At 41.7% G+C, this 13,784-nt stretch overlaps 1 protein-coding gene across 1 annotated transcript; it reads left to right on the top strand.

Moving 5' to 3' along the window:
* Nucleotides 1-2,238: 2,238 nt before the first annotated feature.
* On the top strand, nt 2,239-4,964 carry plp1b (proteolipid protein 1b; the record flags this gene model as incomplete). The annotated part of the gene is made up of 7 exons (XM_080749386.1): nt 2,239-2,278; nt 2,653-2,839; nt 2,955-3,111; nt 3,430-3,604; nt 4,022-4,095; nt 4,329-4,394; nt 4,890-4,964. 7 exons carry the CDS (start codon nt 2,239-2,241, stop codon nt 4,962-4,964), a joined length of 774 nt encoding a protein of 257 aa, XP_080605512.1.
* Between the last annotated feature and the right edge of the window lie 8,820 nt (nt 4,965-13,784).

Genomic DNA, 13,784 nt, shown 5'->3' with positions numbered 1-13,784 from the left:
ATAGAGCAACGGGACAATTCCACTGGATACCACCAGACACCAAGAACAAGCCTCTTATTGGAGGTTGTGACCCGTGCCGTGTCCTCATCAGCACTGAACCCACGGCGCCATAAATAATCACTGGCAGCTGAAATGGGACTTTGTGACTTTAAGATGTGACTCTGGGACATGGGGTCTATCTATTGTTGATGAGACAAAAGCGCAAGTCAGATTCATATAGGAGTGGAGGGGAATAAGTTCTCATATCCTCATAACACGGTCACAAGCCAAGCAAAACTTCAATAACCCCATACTTCTGTCTGGACATGGGTGAGTGCAATTATTTTGTGTTGTTTATCATTAATGAGGCATTTGCATAGATTTGCAATATATTTAATGAAATATTCCCTTTTTACACCTACAGTACCTTTAGTAGTAAAGAACTGACGGTTTGTTGCAGCTGAATCCTATTGCTTTATTTGTCGTAAACATTGTTTTATGCACCTTCGCATTATTGGTTTATCATCCATGGATTATGTGTGCTTTCCAGCCCTTTTTGTGAAGTTATGTTAATATTTCTTTATAGAAATAAAGTAATCATTTTGAATCACCCAGCAAATGAAATACACAGAAGGGGATATAATGTATACTGGAAGTGAAGACATAACCCATGATGCCATCCTCTAACCCTGTGTTTCTCACACTTTTACATTTTGCTGAGGATAACATGGAACACCCTTCAAGGATCCCCGGGGGAACCCGGACCCCACTTTGAGAACCACGCCTAACCTTATACTAATAGAGTAAATATAATTAATAAGTAGTATTATTTGGGATATGACCCACATAATTCCAACACACTTTGATAGTTTGGGTTAAGCAAATACCAACCGGACTGTAGATCAGAATCAGTAGAACCACAGCAGCTCACAGTGACAGTCAGTGACCTCCTGCAAGGCCAAGGCCATACAAGGTCACTCGTGTCAATGAGGAATACTCCAGCAGCAAGAGAATTAGAAAATGTCTGCCCCAAACTGCTGACTTTGGAGTTGAGACGAATCTGTTCAGATTGTACTTTATGATCTATAATTTTATGTTGTCATGATGCTTTCTGCTGTCTTTGCATTTTCATTAACTCTTTGACTGCCAGATGTAAAACATTGTCTGCTCTGCCCGTGTTTTCATGTACCTTTTAAAAATCATAGAATATTAGAGAGGTGTTAAATGGTAATTTACTTGTCATGCTTTCCACTGTTACTGAGAAGTTTGAGTGTGCGTTGCCAGAGTAAATTGAACAGGAGAAAGGCTTTTCTAAGGATGAGACCTTAGACAGAGACGAGGACAAAAGTTTCAGCAACAAGACTATCATCAGCACCATATCATATGAAACATATTTTTAGGGAAACCAATACTGTTGCAGCTTTTATTGTTTGTTTCTGTTTCCTTTAATGCACCTCTGTTCCCTCTACACTAAAAGGAAGAACAGTGCACAGACACTTTGAGAACACTTTCTCAGCGTCTGAAAATGACGTTGGCTCAAACATTCATAAATATCTCTTAGTCATACAGTGTTGAGAAGCAAGGCTGTTGTTGTGAAGATATTCAAATGATCCCTCTCGTTCACCCTGCCTCCACCCACTGTTGACCACTTGAACTTAGCTGCCCCCCCGCAGACATTGACGCTCTGCAGAGGTACCAGTACCAGGCTCAGCCAGATGTGAATGGAGGCCAGCCTGAGTGACGTTGCTCTCAGAAAGCTGGTATCCCTGCCGCAACCAGAGAGTTGATTACGTGCGTGCGTGTGTGTGTGTGTGTGCGTGTGCGTGTGTGCGTGTGCGTGTGTGCGCGTGCGTGCGTGCGTATGAGTCCGTGCGTGTGCGCCATGGCACTGTGGTCTTTGTTTGTTTGACCTCAACGCCCTTTGTTCCTCTCTGATCATGGCAAAGACAAAGGATATTGTGTCCCCTGCCACAAAGACAAGTTGTTTCGCCAGCCAGGCCCCTGAAGCACCAAGTCCCACTACCATATCTCACTTGCTTGGTGACGCCTGTGACCAGTGGTGGAGGAGGTGCTGGACGAGAGACAGTAAGGGCTGAGCTGTGAGGCATTGTCACAAGCAGAACAGCTGTCACATGCGGATGAAGCCACAGCAGAGAGCGTTGTCTTTCAGTAGCAGTACCTTGCAGACGGTCCTGTAAACTCACCGGTTGACGTTGGAATCTTGCTTGTTTTGCGGGAGTACGGGATCAAAAGCAGCAAATGTTTCCGGTCAGGCAGCCTTGGCTTTGCAAAGCCTTAGGTGCTTTTCCTCTCTCCCATTTCTACCAATGCAATTATTAACAACCTGGATATTTGCTACAGTATACCTGCTTGAACAGCTCTGCTTGCCCTGGAAGAGTTGTGTGAGACTGGTGACTGGGTTTTGTATGGACGCTTTATTGGGACTCACTGCTTGAACACTTGGCTTTCACTGCTGTCGTTAACTTTTATGTTGCTTTCATGTCTGTTGATGGAGTTGGGTGTACTATGCTGATGGATTTGGCAAGCAGAACGAGGCCATTTCCTTAACTGCCCGCAGAAGGGTGAAAGGGGTCACGGCGGTGGTTTAGATGTGCTGTGTGATAGTATGTGCGGTGTGTGCCGCTGGTGTGCTGATATATTATGCCCCCTCAGGTTGTTATGATTGCTGTATCCGGTGCTTCGGGGCAGTGCCCTACCCGTCCTTGGTGGCCACATTGCTGTGCTTTGCGGGCATGGCATTATTTTGTGGCTGCGGGCACGAAGCGCTCACTCAGACCGAAGTGCTCGTCGAAACGTACTTCGCCCGCAATGCCCAGGACTACGTGGTCCTGTCATCTTTGTGAGTGGCACATAAATAAGACCTTTTTATGTTTTCCTTTCTTGCTGGCAAAATATCTCTCAGCTGTATCTCACCATACCATCTTTAACTTTCCCTTATGATTTGTTCCATACAGTATCCAGTACTTCCAGTATGTGATCTATGGCCTGGCATCATTCTTCTTTCTCTATGGCATCCTGCTGCTAGCAGAGGGCTTCTATGCAACCAGCGCTGTCAAGCAGACCTTTGGTGAATTCAGGAGCACCCACTGTGGACGCTGCCTCAGTCTGACTGTGAGTAAATGGAGGGGCGTGGAGAGGGAATGAGGGAGGGGGAATATGAGGTCATGGTCATGTCATTGTTGAGATGCTGAATGGTCATCTGTTTTAGCTTGTAAACATGCGGTTGCTTTGTTTGTGTGTGTGTGTGTGTGTGTGTGTGTGCGCGCGCGTGTGCGTGTGTGTGTGTGTGTGTGTGTGTGTTATACACTGTATATACAGCATATAATGATATTGGGGTTGAAATAAAGACAACATGGTTAATGCAAAACCTGCACTTCTGCTGTTATATTATTTGTCTCTGTTAACCTTCTGTACTGCCTCCTTCCACAGTTTATCGTAGTGACGTACATCTTGGCTGTCATCTGGCTGGCCGTGTTTGCCTTCACAGCCATCCCTGTGTACTTCTTCTTCAACATGGCTCAGACCTGCCATAACATAAACATCCTGGCCGAGGGCTCCCCTCTTACTCAGCATGGTTGGATTTGCATGGACGCCAGGCAGTATGGTATGTTGTTTTTGTTGCAAACCCATGACTTTAATTTAAGAATGACTGTAGTAACTCTAGTTTCATAGTCATAACTATAATATTAAATAGTTTGGGATAGGAAATACTGTGTGAAGTGTATAGAAGCTATAACTGCACCTGGTCCTCATTCGAGAATCTGTTGCATGTTTCATTCATATTTAACTACAGAACTGTACATGCAAGAAATAATAGAGCCATTTCATGATAACACACAATGCCATCCTCTAACCCTGTGGTTCTCAAACATTTGAAATTCAGGGACCCAGTTTGGCATTAGGCCACAGACTCCCGCGTAAAAAAACTATGGATAGTTAGGAAATATGGAATCTTATGATATGAGTTTTAAGGGAAATTCATAATTCCACTTTGTACACACTCACAATGTCTTTATTTAAGGTCTGCTGCCTTGGAATGCAATGCCAGGAAAGGCATGTGGATTGACCTTGGCATCCATTTGTAAAAGCAGTGAAGTAAGTATATGTATCCACTATTCAATGATCACTTATCCTTCACGTGTCCTTACACAGTATTGTGAAGCAGGCTGTTGTAAACAAATCCACTCGCTTAGTACGGTGCATCTAATTTAATGTGAACTGGATGGCATGAATCAAAAATGTATTATTCACAATAAGGTCACCCCAAAAGCAAAAAGACAGGATTGATGAACCTCTGCTGAACTACATTGTGTTTGATGTCTTCACAGTTCCACCTCACATATGACTTGTACATTGCTGCGTTTGCTGGTGCTGGGGTTGCTCTCTTAGCTCTGGTGAGTAAGACATAGAGTTTAGCCTTCCTCTCGAGTAAAAGGCACTAGTGGTGCAGTCAGTGTGCTTTTAGCATATCGTCGTTGTCGGGTGGAAACCTTGTACGTCCAAAACCGTTTGTTTTGTATTTATCATTTTTTAAATGATTTAAATTAGTGAAAACAGTCATTCTACAAGCACACACCGCCTCGAACAGCGAGGCGTTGTGTGCTTGTAGATCAGCTGTTTTCACTACCTTTGTGCGATGGCCTTGTATGATGAAGCAGTGCTTTACTTTGTGAAAGAAATGTACAAATTTGAAACTTGGAGATACAAGGTTTCTGCCCGACGGTGACGATATACTGTAGGTGTAGTAAGGTTGAAATGAATGCAAAGTACCTGGTTACCTTCCACATCGCTGCACACGTGCCCTCGAGGACTCGCTTGCATCATTAGTGCTGACCCATGCTTCCTGCTCCTTTCCATTCTTCCTCCATCCTTCCCCATCTCCTCTATAGGTTCTGTACGTGGTGGCAGCCACCTATAACTACGCAGTCCTGCGGTTCCTGGGCAGGAAAGGCCTGCGCTGGTGAATGTAGACCTACAGCTACTGTTCAAATCAGTCCCATTTGGCATGGAATGGACAGTGGACAATTTGCACACCACATCCTCTGTACACCAACAAACCCTGCATCATCTGCTTATACTGTTGTTTAAGATTTGTGCCATATAACTGATGTCATGATTGGTGAGAATAATTAATTTATACTTTGTCTAACAACGGTGTCACTCGACCAAGATCTTTTTTGTCAAAAAGATTTTAGACTAAAAAGCACGACACATCAACACTGTCCGACAAAGTATACATTTATGGATTAAGGGGTTTAGTTAGATTTGTCATATGTGAGTTTGATATCATGCTTCACAATTTAAGGTGTAAGTTACTGGTCAAATAGTTTAAACCTCTTTTTCAATTGGCAGTACGGTTACTGAGAAATGTCCATCCCATCCATTAATGGAAACGAATGGGATCAGCTAGCCACTATCTAAAAGCTGACATCAGCATTGCTACAACATGCTAACAAGCTTGCGGGGCATTTCCCATAGTGCCGATTGAATTTATTTCTAAGCTATTAAACAAGACCCATGGGAGATGCACTAATAAAAAATAAAAGAAACAGAACTATCCCTTTAAGGTGGAGGAATGTACATACAGTATAACTCATCGCAACCAATAACATGCTCTGCTTACAAAATCCTACTTTCAAATGTCATTACAAGGGGTAGATTCCCTGAAGTTTGTGATTCATTTCCCCCTTGGGGCAGGAAATCTCTCATTTTGAGTTACACATTTTGTTGTGCTTTGTTGATGCTGATGTATCTGCCAATAGCAGAATAAATGACAGTTCCCTGAGCTAATCATCATTGCAGCATAGAATCCCTTCAGTGATTATAATGATGTCTGTATCTATTTTGAATATAATTTGCTCCCATTGTGTTTCCTGTGATACAGTACATAATATTATTATGTATCTACATTTCCTTTCCACTAATGCAAATAAAGATCAATGCGTCAAAGTTCTGTGCCCACAATGATGTCTAGGCTGTAGTAGGCTATATCTTGTTTCCATCTGATTTGAAACCTTTTTGTCTAGAGTTCATGTGTCAATTTTGGGGGGTATAGTTGTTGCTTAAAAGAAGCCATATCTTGTGTCCACTCCACTGGCATTGTGGTGGTCTTAACAATTTATATTTTTTATTCCCAAGTGGCTTCTTTTTGATGAAGTCCAACCATTTACTGAGCTGGTCTGTGTGTATGCTCTTTTGAAATGATGACTTTGATTAAAACTTTTGAACCTCCATTGTAATTTTATTTAATTCTCTTGCAAAGTCCTGTAATGAAAATGCATATGTAGTAGAGTTTTTCCTTTTGACATTTCAACATATTAGAATATGTTTTTGAACATAGGATTTGGCAATAGAGTAGACTTAAAGATATAACATAAGACAGTGTAAACCTCTTTATAGTCATACAAGGTGCAACTGTGGTAACTACAGTACAGCAGAAATATTACCAAAGAATTTAACATTATTTCATTACATACTATGTGTTACTGATTTCTCTGATATTTCTCAATAAAGTTTGTGTTTATATATAAAAAAGAAATATATATAAAGCATAACGATAATGGCAGAAAGGTTCCTGTAATCACAGTATTCATGATGGTCCTTCTCTAGGGTCTTGGTTAATTAAGGCCTAGATGGTTTTTGCGAAGCAGATTCCACAGTGGATGACTTGCTCATGCAGGAACATTGGTGTCATCATGTCTCCCAGGGCTGTACTACACACACCACACTGCAATAATGATCATCACATTCAATATTAGCTTTGATGCTGCCGCACTGGATAGATAACATCAAACAAAATGAATGACACAACCTCCGACACATGTACTGTATGTATCCCAACAGGTACAGACAACAGAACTAACCTTCAAGCAGTCGGGGTGGCTGTATGCTGGAGGGTAACTAATTGTGATCTTGATGCTTCCATCCACTGCCTTTTTACAGTATGTACAAATGGGCATACCGTCCCTTTAGTGGACAACAGTTAAAAGAATACATGTATCATGAAGCTTCATAAATGTTGTGTTATTTGAACTGTTAAAATAAATAAAAAAAGGTTACTCAAAAATAGCTAAATTACACTACGACTGTGTTAAACTTTCAAGCTATCTTGAGGATGTACTACATATCTCATCATAGCTTTTGTCTGTCTCTGTTGCACTCCCATCTATAAATACATTAAATCAATAGTGTCACAAAATACGCAGAAATTCACAACTCACTTCATCTCAGGTTGTGCCAAAACACTCCAGTCCACCGGAGGCTTTTCAAAGGTCTCAGTGCTGAAGAAATAATTGGCAAAGGAAAGGATTTCTTTTTAACAAAGACAAATACACATGGCACAGGCAGTGCACACACAACAACGATTTGTATGAGGAACACTCACATTAATACTGTGTTGGTGCTGGCAGGTTGTTGGTTTGGAGTTAACTCTGGTGTGCTTGAATCTTCTGCCATGTCCACATGTTCACCTACAGCTTCAACAGCAGATGACTCCACCTGCAGCGCAGCAGCCAGTTCAAAGTTACTTTCCTCCAGTTGACTCTGCACAGCTTGAGAGACTGACTCACTCACAGTCTCAGCAGTAATCTCAACACTGGACTCATCTGTGTGATCAATGGCAGCCTCAGGCGTTGGTTCACAACCTTGCTCTACAGCAGCTACATCCACAGACTGGACTTCATGGGCAACTACAATGGCAGCTTCAGGCTCACTCACAGGGACAGAGACTGGGTCTGATTGAGCAGTAGTTTCAGCTACAGCTTCAACAACAGCCACTTCTTCAGGAAGCTCATTGAGAATAGGACTGACTGGTTCTGCAGCAGCAGCTGGGTCTTGGGCCACAGGTTCTGCTCCTGCTGGTGCAGCATCGGTTACAACGGTGCTCTCAACAGCCTGCTCTACAGCAGGCTGTGTAACAGGTTCTACAGCACCCCCCATTGTGTTATCCTCAGTAAGCTCCTCTGCTGGCAGGGGAGTTGATTCCATTCCAACCTCCTCCAGGTTGGATTTTCTAGCTGGCTCTTGGTCAGCAGCAGGTTTCACTTCGGGGTTCTCTGTGCTTTCTGCTTTTGGTTCATCTGTGAGCTCTACACTGATTTGAGAATTGTCTTGACTCGGCTCTGTTTCTTGACTCGGCTCTGCCACAGCCTCGGCTGATGATTCTTCAACTGGATCGACGTGGAGATCTGCAGGGACCTCGGTAGCTGTCTCACTGGGTTCTGCGTTCGATTGGTCAACTGGTGCATCAATATGTTCTTCCTTATGTTCAGCAGTTCCATTGGCAAGAGCTTGCTCAGTTGGCTCCACCACCAAGTCTTCCACTGAATTTCCATTTAAGCCAGTTAGATTAACTGGTTCCATAGTGTCATTTTGTCCTGTGGGTATTGCAGTGCTGAGACACAGACAGGATTATTAATTCCAAAATATACCAAGATATAACAATATGGTTGTACAGCCTTTCTGCTGTGTAAAAATGGTGTAGTATGATTTAAAGATGAGACAAGGGAATTTTCATAAAGAGTGATAAGAAAACAGCTGTGTGTTCATTTACCTCAATAATATGTCAGACATACTAACCTTTCTGTCGGCTTCTCAACAGCATCAGTCGGTTGGACTTCTACCTTAGTAGGGCTAACATTGTTGTTAGGTTGACTTTCTGAATCACTAAAAGAGAAACGACCCAATACAGGAATTTCAGCATTGAACATTCATAGCCTACCAAATTCAGTCTGAAATCTAAACCTATAATACTGTAAACAGACATCATATTGGTTATCATGGGAAAAACTATGCTCAAGAGTATAATATTGTTTACACCTTAAACAATTTACACATCAGAACTGAAATGCAAACCTTTTAGTCATGCATTCCGTGAAGTCTTCTTTTGTTGGGGAGGACACTGATCTGAGGGATGAGAGACCTTGATAAACAACCACGTTCTGACAGCTAACAGTGTACAGTTGACTATTTGATGCTAAAAAGTGTTAGCCAAGATGACATTTCAAGGGTGATTCAAGATACAAATAAAATACATTTAACATCAAATGTTCACAATGGTTTTCTAATCTAGACAATTTACACTTTGTAAATTTGATTAAGCAGTAAGAGACAATTCTATGAATATGTCAGGTACTCACCCAAATCTCTTGGCTGTTGAGAGGACATATGAACTCTGTCTAACCATAGGAGGCCGAGGTCTGCTGGTCTCCACAGCATCCTCATCTCTACAAAAGAAATTAATTCATATAGTGAATATTCAGCATGACTATTGATAAATGGGCTCCTGATTGGTTGAAAATTTGCAATCCACCTGAATGTAGCGCTCTGTTTATTAAAGAGCTGGAGAGATGGGGGCGACCCCATATCAGAATATAGTGCTTTCACCTTTTAACCAAAACCCTTATGTTTGACCCAAGAATATCACCCTATTAATTATGACAGCTTGCTCTTGTTGTGACCCATTCACTACAAATGCGTTGTCAGAAGCCATAGACCTGCAATCAGTGAAAAGCTTGCTTCTGGGAATACATGATCTATGTGTGGTGATAAAGCTGTAATAGTCCTTATTCCTAAGTAATATGTGGTTTCTTTGATATACTTTGGAAACATCAAAGTCCTTGGCATCAGTGGCATGCAGTTTCTGATCTATTACATGCCAGAGTGTGCACACAATTTCATTGAATCCCCTTTCTAATATTCTCAAGGCATTTTGATAAATTATGATCTACTAGCCCTTACCCGTTCAAAGATATGAGCTCCAAAATGATGTGCAGTGTGTGGGTTATGGGATGTGCACTGTGCATACAGTATATGAGGGATGGAAAGTAACTTTAACTGGTGCTTGCATGTTAATATGTAGGAGCATCAATGTAAGAAATACCCGTTTCGTTTAATGGCTACCCCCCCCCCCCCCCCCATTCTGTTAGGATTCCCTAACAGAATCCCTTTTATGCCCATATATGGAGATCCCTAACAGAATCCCTTTTATGCCCATATATTATGGAGAAATCCCTGCTCTGAGTATCTGACATCAGTGTGATGTCACCTGTTTATGCCCATATATGGAGATCCCTGCTCTGCGTATCTGGTTGCTATGGTAAACAGTTGGTTGCTAGGGTAAAAAAAACATGGTTGCTATGGTAAACAGTTGGTTGCTAGGGTAAACAGTTGGTTGCTAGGGTAAAACCATGGTTGCTAAGGTGGTTGCTAACGTACACTAACAGACCAGCAACAACAGACTGTTGCCACAGCAACGTACACCAGTAAGACTCCCTAATCGGGAGATAAGCGACCGTTGGTCGCTTATCTCCACAAATAGGCCAAAAGTTTGTTTTACCAATTATTACACTCTATGTGAACATTTACATCAACAAATCCCAAGTACTATGCAGAACGACCCATTTCAAGTTTTTAATGTACAACAATATTTAGAAAATAGGTCTACAAGCTGACAGTCCTCGTCCCTTATATTCCCATAGGTTATATGGAGATCTCAGTGTTTGTCAGTCCTTGTTCATTTATGCCCATATATGGACATCTCTATATCTACTGTAACAGTCCTTGTCCCTTTATGCCCATATATGGAGATCTCTTAACTCATTGAGTGCCAATCCCGAACTAGTTCGGCTTTATTATCGTATCGCAGAGTGCCGATCCCGAACAAGTTCGGCTTTTGGAAAAAAAAAAAATGATTTTTTTTTTGATTTTTTTTTGGACCCCATCAAATCTGGTGAACATGATTTCAATCGTGATTTTGCATGTTCCACCCCCATACAACCCCATCTAACATACAGGGCAGCCATGTTTGTTTACATAACATGTAAAACATAATGGCGATTATCTCAAGAATGCCTGAACGGATTTCCAATCGGATTTTTTTGTTTGAAAGCTGTGAACAAACTGCACAAATCGATTTTTTAGAGCTCATTCTTCTCTGTTTTTTTCCCATGCATGAGGTGTGCAAGGTTTAATCATGGCTAAGTTGACGAAAATAAGGCTTCTAAAATGCTTGGTAGCCAATAGCTAACTTCAAGCTAACTTCATCCTCTTCCTGTACATGCACAAAGGAAAGTGTTCAGGCAAGTCATGGCTGCAGGGCTTCTGCATATACCAGCATATCTCTATGGGATTTTCTATGGCCACTGGGCGCCCTCTAGTGGTGAAAGGGGTGGCACTAAATGAGTTAACTGTAAGTCCTTGTCCCTTTTATGCCCATATATGGATATTCCTGATGTTAAGATTAAGAGTTAAGATCTGTTTATTTGACAGGGACCTTGCTCATTAATGGACATGTCAGTTTTCACTTCAATGTAAATGAGCCAGATTTAGCCCGCTGTGGGCTAATTTCCATCTGCAGTCCCTGGACCCCCATTGGTGGTCATCAGTATATGAACATATATGGGCTTTCTGATATGCCCATATATGGAGATCTCTTAACTGTAAGCCCTTGTCCCTTTTATGCCCATATATGGATATCCCTGATGTCATCCGTATATGCCCATATATGGGCTTTCTAATATGCCCATATATGGAGATCTCTGTATCTCCATATATGGGTATAAAAGGATACTTCAGGTCTGACATCAGGTTTGTTTATATTGGGTTGCTAGGTTTGACATCACAAACTCTATGGGCCATCTGACCTAGAAATCTATATTTGGGCATAGATGACTCATCGTGACCTCATCACACGTCGACCGCACGTGTGACGTGCGGTCGACCGCACGTGTGACCGACGGACGGCCGGTGGAGGTTTTCATACTAAACTGCGACCTTACGGTCGCAATAATTCTTCACCCCTGCTATAGCATATCATTTTACAATTTACAATTTAGGAATTTAGCAGACATGATCCAGAGTGATTTACAATAAGCAAGGACAGTAATTCATCAATACATCAACATCAATACATCACATTTTGTGAGATGTTAGAAAACTAATACATTTTCATGTAATTAGTTGAACCACAACACAATGCAAAACTATTTTTATGAGGCAGTCTGTAGGTTTGTATGTGTATAATCCTGCAACATAGACATACTGTATATCTTACCTAACCAGTAAGACTCCCTAATCACAACCTCCACCTCTCACGTCATACGGGTAGCCATAGTTACACCTGGAATGTTGAATCTCCATATATGGAGATAACCTAAGCATCACACAAAGTCTGACCTCACCAGCCCATACTTGGGCATGGACGACTTATATCTCCATATACGGAGATGGCCATATATGGAGATACGATGACATCACAGAGTCCACAGCTGATGATGTGGCGTGATGTCATACAATACACAAACAAGCCCTATATAAAGGGGCAATTCTCACCAGGGAAGAGAGCATTGCCTGGAATGTTGAATCTCCATATATGGAGATAACCTACGCATCACACAAAGTCTGACCTCACCAGCCCATACTTGGGCATGGACGACTTATATCTCCATATACGGAGATGGCCATATATGGAGATACGATGACATCACAGAGTCCACAGCTGATGATGTGGCGTGATGTCATACAATAAACAAACAAGCCCTATATACTGATGCGATACGATGACATCACAGAGTCCACAGCTGATGATGTGGCGTGATGTCATACAATAAACAAACAAGCCCTATATACTGATGCGGAGATATGAGCAGGGCAAAGGTGTGACGTGTGACCGACCGACCGACCGACCGACGGACAGACGGACGGCCGGTGGAGGTTTTCATAGTAAACTGCTCCCTGACGGTCGCAACCAGAGAAGCAGCAATTCTCACTGTATATTCTGTATATCCTCAGTCCCAGGGAATATGCAATTCAAAACAATATGGTCACTCACTACACGTTTTAGATTTTACAGTTTATTACCTTTTAATTGTATTTGACCGTTTTTATATGGAGGAAAATCCCATTGAGATAAAATATCTATTTTACAAGGGAGCCTTTACTAAAATATGACTGAATACCAGTAAGACTCCCTAATCGGGAGATTGGTCTGTTATATTTTTATTACCTGTGTATTACATTTTGCTCTATATAATGCTGGACACATTTCACTGCTCAAGGTGACAAATAGAATCTTATGAATCTGTATATGTAAGTCATTCTGTCTGCAATTGCTTCCACCAGGGAGTGCTCAAATAAGTGCAAAAGTATCTACAAATATATTATGTTCGTATATTTGTGTTAATAATAATAATAACATCAATCAATCAAAAAACATTGGTGCAAAATACCGTGGTTTCTCCTCTTCAACTGCTGCTGTACCTCTTTGGATCCAACTGCCATCTCCCTTCAGGTTAGTGCGCACCCTGGTGGTTTGAAACACCTTGGCTTTGTCAACATCTGAAAGACATACAGAAAGCACACTTAATGGCCCACCCATAGTAGGCCTAGTAGCCTAATTGCCTAAAATTTAAATTGTAAATTGTAGTAGTAATAATAAAATCACACCCAGTGTGAAGTGAGCGTGCCTTTGAGTAGTTCATTTCATTAAGCTATATTTATATATGAATTATTGTGTTATATCCCTTAAGTTCAAGGCTGCTTAACATACAGACATACACACTTGGCCAAATGGTGGAGCGGTTGGCACCGCTCAATAACAATAATAGCAAGACATGTTTACCACTATATCTTGTTCATGCACATTCATCTCTCTCTCTCTCTTTCTTACTCTCTTTTGCTCTCTCTCTCTCTCTCTCTCTCTCTCTGTCTCTCACACACACAGCCAGCACACACCCCTGTGGACGGTTTGGGAATGCAAAACCTTCTTCTCAGTTTACACAAATAAC

This window comes from Nannobrachium achirus (genome assembly GCF_963921795.1).
Source record: "Nannobrachium achirus genome assembly, chromosome: 19".
In the NCBI taxonomy this organism is placed as follows: domain Eukaryota; kingdom Metazoa; phylum Chordata; class Actinopteri; order Myctophiformes; family Myctophidae; genus Nannobrachium; species Nannobrachium achirus.
Note: the sequence above shows the minus strand (reverse complement) of the source record. Positions and strands in the feature narration are given on the sequence as shown.